General features: G+C 41.1%; 1 protein-coding gene across 1 annotated transcript in view; it reads left to right on the plus strand.

The window, feature by feature from the left end:
- LOC129777185 (uncharacterized) overlaps positions 1–13,419 on the plus strand; it is a 144,894-nt gene that overhangs the window by 107,464 nt on the left and 24,011 nt on the right. The window contains exons 3-5 of the mRNA XM_055783313.1: positions 5,336–5,550; positions 5,610–5,745; positions 5,818–6,419. Coding sequence (XP_055639288.1) covers positions 5,336–5,550; positions 5,610–5,745; positions 5,818–6,419 — 953 coding nt within the window. The remainder of the gene's footprint in view (positions 1–5,335; positions 5,551–5,609; positions 5,746–5,817; positions 6,420–13,419) is intronic.

Consider the following 13,419-nt stretch of genomic DNA (forward strand, 5'->3'; position numbering starts at 1 on the left):
ATCGGACGTTCGTATTACTTGTCGTCGCTTCATACGCCGGAATGTCACGACACTTCCAGCTATCATCTGCTTTAGTGCATACAATGTTGTTTCCTGGGAACTATTGTTACTGATCGAGCATTTTCCGACTCGTTGTTTCTTTTCGATATTGGGTGGTTTCTTCGACATACCATTTTTTTCAAAAGCGGTTGTCCCAACACACAGTTTTTAGGCGGTTGTCTCGACACGCCCCTTTTTCCAAGCGGTTGTCCCAATACGGAATCTTTCAGACGGTTGTCCCGACACGTCACTTTTTCCAAGCGGTTGTCCCAACGCGCTTTTTTCAGACGGTTGTCCCGACACGTCACTTTTTCAAAGCGGTTGTCCCAACACGCTTTTTTCAGACGGTTGTCCCGACACGTCACTTTTTCCAAGCGGTTGTCCCAACACGCTTTTTTCAGACGGTTGTCCCGACACGTCACTTTTCCAAGCGGTTATCTCAACACGCAATATCTCAGGCGGTTGTCCCGACACGCCATTTATTTTCACAGGCGGTTGTCCCAACACGCCATTTTCTTGAATTTCTTTCCTCTATGCCGGGTGATTCCACTGAATATTTAATGTATTGTTTTTTTGCCAAAAAACATAAAATGACCGGCAGGATCGCCAATGTGGAGCTTCCGATATTCACTGCAAGGGTTCCTCAATGCCGGTAGTATAAGCCTACAGTGAAATCACCCGATACAGAGAGGAAAAAGACGGGTGGGTAATGTCGGGGACATAACCGGAGTGACGTAGGACTATACAAAGGGGACAGCTTTTGTTAAATATATATTTTAAATATATTGTTTTATTTTCTTGTCCTACGTGAATACCTACCTATCTACCTGAAAAATGGATTAGTTTACTGTTTACTCTTTATGAATATATTGATGGTTCTGAAAAGAACCTTTGGTGTTGTGTTTTTGTTATCACTCGATATTCCCATCTTGTTCGGTTAAACCTTCCTGTTTAGCTATTGCGTTTGCCACTCGCCACAGCTTTCACAGTTGGTAAATTTCTTCCCATCCAGCTTGTGACATGTTGTTCAGTAAATTACATTTAATGCGACGTGCCGGAGAAACACTTTGCCACTCACTGAAACTAAATGTTGCCTTGATGAGCGCCGAACCGAAGCAGCTCTGTTCTTGATGCGGGTTTTCTGATTGTTGTGAGCAGCTTTGCAAGCCAACTCGAGCACTCCGACGGCCGAAACTCTATAATCGCTGTTAGGTATACTGGTGCTCCGGCACCAATCCGTTCGGCCTAGTTACCCTTGCGGAGCAATCAGTGAATGCGACCAACAGGGAACTGGAGACCTGCACGGTTCGAGTGAGACTTTGCCTTTCCCTTAACTTGTCCTCCTTTGTTACGTCCACGATGCCGATGCCGTACAACCACACGGGTTTACGGTTTGAAAGAAAATAAGATATTTTTTTGGGGTCTGCTTGTTTTATACTCTAGCGGTACACACTCACAGGATAGAGACAAATCGGCAGACTCAGCCAGAGGGGCGAGTCCAACGAGACGAACGAATGAGCGTTAAAAGGGAGCGATGGCAAAAAAACACATTCATTACGATTTGTTCGCTCGTTGGATTCACATGCAGGCTAAAAAGGGTCCTTTTCAGGATCACAACATTATCTTTAATCTGAAGAGTTTAATGTTTTGTTATCACTCGATATCCCCATCTTGTTTGGCTAAATCTTCCTGTTTAGCGATTGCGTTTACCACTCGCCACAGCTTTCACAGTTGGAAAATTTCTTCCCATCCAGCTCGTGACATGTTGTACAGTAAATTATATTTAATGCGACGTGCCGAAGCACCACTCAATGTTGCATTGAAGGCGATTTTAACCTGTAATTGAACATTTGCGATGACAGTGTTACAGTGTCGACTTTCAATGTGGAGTCATAATATGGAACCTGCACTCTATGTTTACCAAAATGTCCAACTAAATATGTCGCATTACAGGTCCGTCCAATTAGCTAAATGTCGAACTAATTGTAAATTACTGTACTTTCAATCTGGAAACAATTTAAGAATTGGTGTAAATTGAATAATCGGGAAATTCCCCAACCATCAATAAGCTCTGAACAACTGCCAAATTCTCATACTCATCATATCCTGGAAAACAAATTATGAAAAAATCTATTTGTGTTTTATTATTATTTTGGATATTGTTTTAGAAAGCATTGAACTGTATTTCGTAAACTCTTTTTTGAATGGTTTAATGGCCCTGATAAGCGCCGTGTTCTATGGAATGTTTCCAATTTAGAAAACTTAGTACTCGTGGTTTTGAAAAAAACCATTTCGAACGCCCTCGATGCCGCCTTGTTCTGGATTTGCCACCAAAGCAGTTTGTATGAAGAACAAAATTTTTTCATCTGCTACCTGATGCCGTTTTGCGATTGCGTTTGCGTCTGCCTGTTGTTGTCTTGATATTCACCGATCCAAAGCGCGAGCAGTTTTGCCAGCCAACTCGATCACTTCGGCAACGAAGCTCTATAACGGCGGCTAGGTGGACTGGTGCACTGGTACTAACGCGCTCGGCCAAGCTACCCTTGCGGAGCAAACCTACGGGGAACTGCACACCTGCACGGTTTGAGTGGGACTTTGCCTTTCCCTTAACTTGTCCTCCTTTGTTACGTCCACGATGCCGATGCCGTACGACCAAACGGGTTTACGGTTTGAAAGAAAATAAGATATTTTTTTGGGGTCCGCGTGTTTTGTACTCTAGCGGTACACACTCACAGGATAGATACAAATCGGCAGACTCAGCCAGAGGGGCGAGTCCAACGAAACGAACGAATGAGCGTTAAAAGGGAGCGATGGCAAAAAAATACATTCATTACGATTTGTTCGCTCGTTGGATTCAAGGGTCCTTTTCAGGATCAAAAAATTATCTTCAATCTAAAGAGTTTATTGTTTTGTTATCACTCGATATCCCCATCTTGTTCGGCTAAACCTTCCTGTTTAGCGATTTGTTGCCACTCGCCACAGCTTTCACAGTTGGAAAATTTCTTCCCATCCAGCTTTGTGACATGTTGTACAGTAAATTACATTCAATGCGACGTGCCGAAGCACCACTCAGTATTGCATTGAAGGCGATTTTAACCTGTAATTGAACATTGTTACAGTGTCGACTTTCAATGTGGGGTCATAATATGGAACCTGCACTCTATGTTTACCAAAATGTCCAACTAAGTATGTCGCATTACATGTCCGTCCAATTAGCTAAATGTCGAACTAATTGTAAATTACTGTACTTTCAATCTGGAAACAATTTAAGAATTGGTGAAAATTGAATAATTAGTAAAGTCCCCAACTATCAATAAGCTCAGAACAACTGCCAAATTCACATACTCATCAGATCCTGGCAAACAAAAAAATTATGAAAAATTATGAAAAAATCAATTTGTGTTTTATTATTATTTTGGATATTGTTTTAGAAAGCATTGAACTGTATTTCCTATACTCTTTTTTGGAAGGTTTAAAAGGCCCTGAAAAGCGCCTTGTTTTATGGAATGGTTCCAATTAAGAAAACTTAGTACTCGTGGTTTTGAAATAAACCATTTCGAACGCCCTCGATGCCGCCTTGTTCTGGATTTGCCACCAAAGCAGTTTGTATAAAGAACAAACTTTTTTCTTCTGCTACCTGATGCCGTTTTGCGATTGCGTTTGCCACTCGCCACTCGCTGCAACTGCCTGTTGTCTTGATGTCCACCGAACCGAATGTGTTCTGTTCCGAATGCGGGTTTTCTTATCGTCGCGAGCAGCTTTGCCAGCTAACTCGATCACTTCGGCGGCCGAAACTATATAACGCCGGCTAGGTGGACTGGTGCACTGGTACTAACGCGCTCGGCCTAGCTACCCTTGCGGGGAACTCCAGATCAACACGGTTCGAGCGGGATTTTGCCTTTCCCTTCACTTTTCCTCCTTTACCATGTCCAGACATGGCTGCTTGGGTTGGTTTGTTGATGTGTTGTGATGCGAACCGATGTGGTGTACGGTTTGAATGAGAATGATCGTTACGGCAGCGGAGCGGGGATTTTTAAGCTGACTGGCTGGCTCGAGAATTACGCATGTGTGGGACTGCGACCAATGTTTCGTTCATTTTTTTTTCTTTTTCCTTTCCAATCGTGCTGCGTTGTATTCCGCTGCTGCTCTGGTTGCCCGTTTTGGTCGGTACGATTTGAGGAGCACAAAATGGACCAATCAAAAATGGGCACATAGGGCATTTTGACAATGCTTGATATTTCACAATTATTCAATTATTTATCTCATGAAAAATGAAATGTTATTCGTTATGATAGATGCGTAGATATATTTCCTATCAATTGATGCAAAAACCTTTGCGATCTATTGAGAAATGCTCGAGTTATAAGCGTTCCAAATCTTGCATTTTTTCCTACTTTTTCAGTGCCTAGATTTCCATTTCACCCCCTATATCTTCCGGTTAGACGTAGTCCTACGTCAATATTAAGTGTGGCTTACCTATTCGACCGTTGTCTGCTGAAGGAGGAAATGATGTGACATGTGTGCTACTACTGCTGCTATGATATAACACCAACATCACTGTTATACTGTCAGCTGCGAGGGGTAGTGCATTGTGCATTTAATCTCTCTTCTACGCACCTCACAGTAACGTATATTTTTATTTTATATTGAAAGGATTAAAATTCCTGCGATTCATCAAATCGTTCGTCATCATTATCAACATCTCACACCGCTAACACTATAGCACTCGATGAATTTCCGATAGCGAAACATAGTCCGAACAAAAGGTCAGCGTGAAAACGGTTTCCAAGCATAAGCCTTCTTTTTGGTTCGTTCGGTTCAAAATCCTCATTGAAATCAAGTGTGTTTTTTGTTAAAATCCCTTATTTGTTATTGTTGTCCACTGAGAACTATACCCCAAAAGCTTTGCATGCTTATACGCGTAGGCGATTTTCTCCCGCTCCCCGAGAAACATGAGTCGATGTGCTGTCTCGAGCGCTTTTTTCCTTCGTCACTCGACCCATCTCGAATGAGAATGTATTCAAATTGGGATTAAATGTCTGATGCGGTGAAAAGAGGGCACATATTTCACACAGTCACCCTCTGACACGCTGCTGAATTGAATCCCCCGGATCCGGGTCTCTTGAAATATTAGCTGCACATGTAGGAAAGGCGCTCTCGGATGGAATTTTTCCAATTCACAGAGCAGCCTAATTGGGGGAGTGGGGGTTTTCTTTACCATGTATCTGTTTTTCAGAGAGAGAGAGCCTTCGAGAAATTGATGATCGTTTACTTTTCTTCCGTTTCTGCTTCGCAGTGTCCTACAACGTTCATGGATTGGATAGTATACACATCAGGGTGCCGACAGCGGTGACGCTGGGAAGCGCGGCGGTTCTCATCTGCGAGTGCGACCTACCCGATGAGGATCTCTACTCAGTCAAGTGGTACAAAGGAAAGCACGAGTTCTTTCGCTATACATCGAAGGAGATTCCGTCGATTAAAATCTTCCCCAAGGCGGGGATCAATGTTAATGTGAGTATTTTGGGTAACAAATCTCCTAGGTGGTAATTTTGTAACTATTTGATTGACAGGTTGACAGCTCCAATGCGAGTCACGTAGTGCTTGCAAGCGTGGAACCTCACAGCAGTGGGAAGTACAGCTGCGAGATAACGGAAGCTGCCCCTTCTTTCCATACACAGATAATGACTAGGGATTTAAATGTAGTAGGTGAGTTAGGCGCGTTGCAAACCCGTGAAGAATAATCCAATTTGAATGATTCGTTCCGATTGTATTTCACAGACTTACCTAAAACCGATCCGGTGATAGTGGACATGAAGCCGTATTACGGCGCCGATGAGTTTCTCGAGATCGAATGCATATCAAACGAGTCACTGCCAGCGGCCCGACTCGAGTGGCTCATCAACGACCGGCCGCTGGGTGCGATACAGCCGCCCTCGAGGCTTGAATATCTCACGATGCTGCCGGAGAATCAAAACAATAACGACAATGTAAGCAGCAGTAGCAACGCCTCCACCCCCACCAGCAGCCCTAGCAGTAAGAAATCAATCAAGTCTTCCCCGTACCAAAGTAAATCCCATGCCGTGAGTGAGGATTCCAAGGCAGCGGCGGCGGCGTCTGCATTGGATGGCGGCAACTCGCTGCAGCATGAGTTTGCAGTGCCGGTGGCTGCGGCTGTCGTGGCCTCTGCCGCAGCACTTTCGCTTACAACGACCAGCACTCAGATGCTGCCAGCAGGTGGCTCATTACCACAGACCTCGGCGTCCTCGTCTAAGGATAGACAGAGCAGCAGAAAGGGCTTCGCCAACAGCCGATACGAGCGATCGGTTTCCCGGCTGAAGTTGTTGCTGGCGCACGAGCATTTTGTCGAGGGGAAGATTAAGGTAGGTGGGATCAGCGTAATTTTTGAATGTTAGTTACAATTATACCAAAATCATTCAAATATTTGATGTATTGTAAGTTTCAGTTAACCAACTTATACATGAGCATTTAGGCTTACCCTAAGTAATATCAGAAGCCACTGAGTCTAGTCACTTATAACTGGTTGTTTTTTTTTTCCATTGCGAATAGGAAAATGGCATAATAATCCAGGATTTTAGGGAGGGAAAAAACATTTTCGGTAGAATCAAACAGGGGATTTATGACACCATTAATTTGAGTAGCCTTGAGACTCCGCGTCCGGATTAGGTTTGACTTTGAGGTCGGTCGGTCGGTCGAATCCTCCGGAATGGTCTATCGCCTCGTGGTTGCGTTCCACTATAGACCATTTTGGAGTGCGTTGTTCATCTGAAAAAAATCTCGATTTTGTGGGTATGCTACGATATTCCTTCGTTCTCTGGCGCGAAAGGCGATTTTGAAGACCTGAGAAGGATTCCCGTTACATATTGTCTACAGATTATCGGCGGAGAGAGAATTCACATAATCAAAATTAGTCTAACAGTGTAAACACCAATTGGACGGTCACATCAATTGTGTGAAACCACAGCTCCTCCACATTAAGCGTATCTCATTGTGTTGAAAACTAGGTGACCATGGTCCTTTAGCAGTCTGCATAATTTTTGAAGCGAAATAGACCAATTGCACATAAAGCGCATCAAAAAATGACTTTTTTCAGCGATATTTCGACAAAGCACGATGATTTTCTTCACTCTGGCCGATTTACTTATTGACGTGTTCGAAATCGTCGAACATAATTTTCCTATGAAGAGATCGATGAGTTTCTCAAACTGAATCATGGCTTTCATAAAAAAAAAGTTTTCGCAAAGTTTGCAGGCGTTGTTCATGCATCAATTCATTCATGATGAAAGAGCAAATCAATCTAAACACAAAACAAGTTGAGGAAACTTCTTTGAATATAACAATCAACAAATATTAAAATCGTTTAAGTAATTTTATTAATTTCTACTAGTCATACAATTTAATTGGCTATGTAATCGAACGAATACACCAGAAAAAAATGAACAACAATAAAAGAGACTCATACATTCGAAAGCATATAATAGCAACTGATTCAGATAATTCAGCATTAAGAAGTCATTCCACTTAAGATGCTCAAAAAGACATTTTTGTAAATGATTTCGAGTCTAGAAACTATCCTTTTGAAGGATAGAATTCTTCAGAATATACTATTTTTTTTTTGAAGTAGGGCTACGTCTAAGGGGGTAACATGAAAGTCTATGCACTGAACATGAAAGATTTCGGACGCTTAAAACTCGAGCAATAGATCGCGAAGATGTTAACATCAATTGATAGGAAATATTTCTACGCATCTATCACAATGAATAATATTTTATTTTTCTTGAGATAAACAATAGAATAATTGTGAAATATCAAACATGGTCCAAAACGCACTATGTGTCTTGTTTTGATTGGTCCAATTTGTGCTTCTCAAATGGTTCTGACCAAAAGAAGCAGCCAGAGTAATAGCGGAATATAATTTGGACATAAGCATATAATTATATTGTAAGCCACTCCCCTTGTGATTCTACCACCAGTCAAATGAAATAAATTTGGCTGTTGATTTCCGAAAACATAATTCATTTTCTAATCGTGAAGCAGAGCTGATTTGCTAAGGCCATCGTTCTAGCATTCAGTGGTAGGAGTGACAGGAGAGGCGACAGAAGTGCAAAGCGGCAGCGATTGAAACGGCGTCACCAATTGTGTAATCGATTCAATACACCAGTGCCTGTGGCTGTATTCTGTTTGTCGAGAAAAGTGCATCGGTAAAATGAAGAAAACAAATTTGGAATCGTAAGAACAAGAAGTAATCCATTGGCGCTTTTCAGGGCCACCAACCTTTTACGAAGAAAAATATTGGAAGTTATCTTCAATACGATGGATTCTGAAGTGATATCAGAATTAAAATATATACACTGATTTTTGTTGGCTTGGGGAAAGTCTAACAGAAGGATGTAATATTGTATTTTCCTTGTCTTAAAAATAAACGCAAACATCACCAAATGAATTTTTTCGCCACGAACGAGCTTCTCCGCGATGTCAAGATCTAGAAAATTGTGTACTATTCAGCCGATCAGATATTATATTCCGAGAAACATCACCTATTCGAGATTATGTTTGTAAGTAGAGCGTGACCATGCCAGATATATAACTCGATAACGATTAGGACTTCCACAACCTGTCAACTACGGCTTTAGCCGTAACGCCCGGCTTAGCTCACCTCGTTCTATAATATCTCTCAGGGTTGGCTTTGTCCCTCGGGAAGACTGTTCCGACCTTATGAAAACCTGTAAAACAATCAGCGGAAAGCGGACACGAGAAGCTGTCTGTGCAAATGGACTGGCTTTGCTGATAGGATAGAAAAAAGCGTCAGTTGTTTGATTCTAATGATGGGGGTTAGTTTGGTACCGTAACGTTGGGCCTCACGTTGGGCGCCAATTGTTAACTAAGGCTTTAGCCGCACTGCCCGACTTGGCTAACCTCGTTATTTAATTTTTCTCAGGGTTGGACCTCGGGAAGATAGTTTCGACCTGTTTTAACCAACGGTGAAATTAACAGCGGAAAGCGGACACGAGAAGTTGCCTAAGCAATGAAGGACTGGCTTTGAGGATAGAGCGAAATGAGAGGCACGTCTGGACGGTCTGGATATCTGGATGCTTTACCAAAGTGTGGAAAATTCCATACAAATCTGGAAGTCTGAAAGACATCATCATCCAATCAAAATTCATCAAAATAAAAAGATGTAAAATCATATAAATATTGATTTAATTGCATATATGTTAATACAAATAACTCACAATTTTTTTTAATTTTTGAAATTTAATTTTTAAATTTAAAAAAAAAATATAAAAATTGCACGTGAATGATAAAAAAAAATTTAAAAAATTGTAAGGGGTTGTATCTAGAACACGACGCATTTTCGACGTAGAACCACGGAATTACATTATTCAATCCGCTTGTTTTGACGTGAGACTACGTCTACACCCAAAATTGATTTTTAGCTCATGTTTTGGCATCCCGATTTATGACATTAAATGAGACATAACATAACAGAAAATGTCATGACTCACAAATACTGGTAAGCATTTGTATAATATACTTGGTACAGCAATATGAGATTAATACGAGCGAGCGAAACAAAAGACAAATAAGCTTTCCGCATACTTTGCCACATAAACGGCCTAGACCGAGATAGATATTGTTCTCCTTCATGCGCTCCTTTTTTACTCTTAGAAAACACTTCCCAACTTCATTTTATAATCAGGTGCAATATTATCATGTATTTGCGTATTTGTAAATCCATTTTTATATATTAGGCTGTCAAAAAAGTCCTGCGGTATTTTTTTTTAATTTTCATTTGTTCATAAAATTAGTAACAATCATCTGTTTTAAGTCAAATATGCGCCGTTTTGTTCGATGACTTGTTCCCAACAAAATGCCAACTTCATAATACCCCTGTTCTAGAAGCTCGCTTCCTTATTGGCAAAAAACTCGGATAGCCAATTTTCACAGGCCTCTTTTGTGGCTAACTTCAGACTACCTAGCTCGTTCGCCATGGACAAAAACAGGTGGTAGTCACTTGGTGCAAGGTCCGGACTATACGGCGGATGCAAAAGAACCTCCCATCCGAGCTCCCGGAGCTTCTGGCGCGTCACCAAAGAAGTGCGTGGCCTGGCGTTGTCCTGATGGAAGACAATGCGGCCTCTGTTTATCAAAGATGGCCTCTTCTTCATGAGTGCTACCTTCAAGCGGTCCAGTTGTTGGCAGTACAGGTCCGAATTGAGCGTTTGGCCATAGGGAAGCAGCTCATAATAGATTATTCCTTGACAATCCCACCAAACACACAGCAGAACCTTCCTGGCCGTTAATGAGGGCTTGGTCACCGTCTGAGCCGCTTCAGCGGGCTTCGACCACGACCGTTTGCGCTTCACGTTGTCGTAAGTGACCCACTTTTCATCGCCAGTCACCATCCGCTTCAGAAACGGGTCGATTTTGTTGCGATTCAGCAGCGATTCACATGCGTCGATACGGTCAAAGATGTTTTTTTGCGTCAACGTGTGTGGCACCCATACATCGAGCTTCTTTGTGAATCCAAGCTTCTTCAAATGATTAATAACGGTTTGATGACTTATCCCCAGCTCTTGGCCGATGCTACGGCTGCTACTATGCCGATCTTTCTCGGCTAATTCAGCGATTTTGTCGCAATTTTCGACGACAGGCCTGCCGGAGCGTGGCGCATCTTCGACGACCTCTACACCAGAACGAAAACGTTGAAACCATCGTTGTGCGGTGGAAATGGAAACTGTATCGGGTCCATAAACTGCACAAATTTAATTGGCAGCTTGAGATGCATTTTTGCCTTTGTCATAGTAGTACTGTAAAATATGTCGGATTTTCTCTTTATTTTGCTCCATATTTGCGACACTATAACTCACGAACGACTTAACCAAACAAAACACTGTCAAGGACTATATTATAGCGCGCAAAAATACCTTTCCAACAAGCTATAGTATGACTCGATACAATGAATACAACTAGTACTACGCTCTTACAACGACACCTCGCGGAAATACCGCAGTACTTTTTTGACAGCCTAATATATAGATCAAACAAATCCTAGAGAATTTTCAATTCCATTTGTATGCAAATCATCAGAATCCGTTCGCTGTGAAAATAGTTATTAACTTTAGTTAACTTAACTTTGATCCATAAAAACGTGACCTGTTTACTGATTTGGCACCCTTTCTGAAAGACGTAGTTCTACGTCAAAAAAAAAAATAGTGTTATGAGATGAACCTGGTCATTTTCTTTCTATTTCTACTAATGTAATCTCTTGAATTAAAATAAGTAAATGAATGTATTCAAGTTCCAACAAATTTTAGAACGCAAATGCCAAATTTTTCATCTTATACGAACTTATGCGCGTTCATTTATTTGTTGAGTTTTCTTAAAAGTACAACAAAAATACTTTCTACTAGAAATCAAGTTGGATCACTGTAACACAACTTATACTGTATCTCGAAAGTTTCAAACAAGAACTTGTGTTAAACGATGGGGGTCAATTTTTAGACCTCGTCGACCCCCAAAATCAACTGGTGTAAACCAACGGTTTTGTAAAAGTAGCATTTTTTTAATCGATTATCTTTTTTGTCTAGTATGAGAATTTATTCATATCTTTATTCCAGTCACTAGGATACATGATACAAAAATCCAGAAACTGAAATTAAATACATTTTTTTTTGCTGTTCGGAAACCAATGCTGGCTAAGAAATAACCAAGATATTTTCGTAAAATCTGCGAAAGTTTCCAAGATGTTGCTCTTGCTTGTTTTTTGAACCTTAAAATGTGTTTTCGTTGGAATGGCCATGAAAAAATACAGAATTGGATGGGAGAAATAGTACGAATAACGTAAATAGAAGTATCAACAGTGACAAAAATCTGTCACCGGTAGGATATTTATTAGTCTGAAAATTCTCCCGTCATCCATAATTCTCTTTCTTCCCGTCGATGATAAACCGATCCATCTACCTCCACCAGCCGTTCCAACCTGTTACTGCATATTGTTGTGGTATTTCGATAGAAAATTGATCCTCGAGAGCAGGGGAAAATTTCTGAAAGAACGGTAACATTGCGGCGGCGTACGACACGAAAATTGTCCCGTTGATTGACAGCTTTGAAAGCTGTATTTTCGTCAGACGAAAACCGGATGGGTTGTTCATTTGAGTCACTCAAAATCGGTATTGAGACGCGCTGTCAACATAATGTCATTTAGAATCAAAAGGTTTTTCGAAAGATGAAACGTGCCAATTCATTACGACGGAGTTTCAAGATACTTGAGGAAAATGAAGTGCCATATTCTTAGAATTCGATGTTTTTCTTTCAATTTAAATAACTCGAATAAAAAATCGCACTAAACTTTTTTTCCGCTTTTCGCTGACTGTCACGATACAAATTATTGCCCCAACAATATCAAAAAAGCAGTGCAATCAATCAGCGAACTGGAGTGTTCAATTTGTTCTGAGTCACGCGCAGACAGTTTTTGCGTGGTTGGAGTTTTTTTCCTCGTCTACTGAAATTTTTACACAAACACTTATTTGCCCAATTCACGCGCTAATCACACCTCCCATCGGAAATCCAATAATCCCAACATTGTTATCACTGCGTGTGAAGTATTTTTAGTAGTTTTTGTGTGTCGTTCTGTTTTTGTTTGACTTGGTTTTATGGCTCATACGTGAAACAGATTATCGTGAATATAAATGCAATATTTTTGCACGATCTCACACACACACACAAACACACACATACACACACACATGGTTCTCGCGCCCGGTTTTCCAATTGCGGACGCCATAAAAACTCACAAAACGGACCGCGCGCTTCCATTGATGTGCATTGTTGTGAGCCCCGTTGTTTCTGTTGTTTCTTTTTTTTTATCGATTGTGTTGTGATGCATGCGACAGCAAAAACGTTAACTTTTATTCGAAATTTATTTGAAATTCAATCCCTCGGTGCGGGCTTTCCCCCACCCCCTCCTCCTCGGGTCATACCATACCGAGAAATGAGAAATGAAAATGAGAAATGTTGTGCCGCAACCATTCAAGCTTTCGCCCCATTGTTTCACCGTTTTATATCCTTGGTAAATATATATCGATATAGCTAAATAATGAAGCAGGTTTTTGCTCTAGGAGGTGTTATAAAGCTGGGCATGGTGGGGTAGGATGGGGCAGGGGAGAAACAAATAAAATAATAACGTGAAAAGAAATAAAAGCTCAATATGTCTCGAAGTGAGTTTTCATCAGTTCCACAGTATAATGTTCACAAAAAGGGGCTTTAAAACAGAATTATATGGGGGAGCATGCAAACATAAAAAAGTACCTCGCATAAACGGCAAAGGATGCACCGAAAGTATGGAACGAGTTTCGTGTG

Source organism: Toxorhynchites rutilus, chromosome 1, assembly GCF_029784135.1.
Source record: "Toxorhynchites rutilus septentrionalis strain SRP chromosome 1, ASM2978413v1, whole genome shotgun sequence".
NCBI lineage: Eukaryota > Metazoa > Arthropoda > Insecta > Diptera > Culicidae > Toxorhynchites > Toxorhynchites rutilus.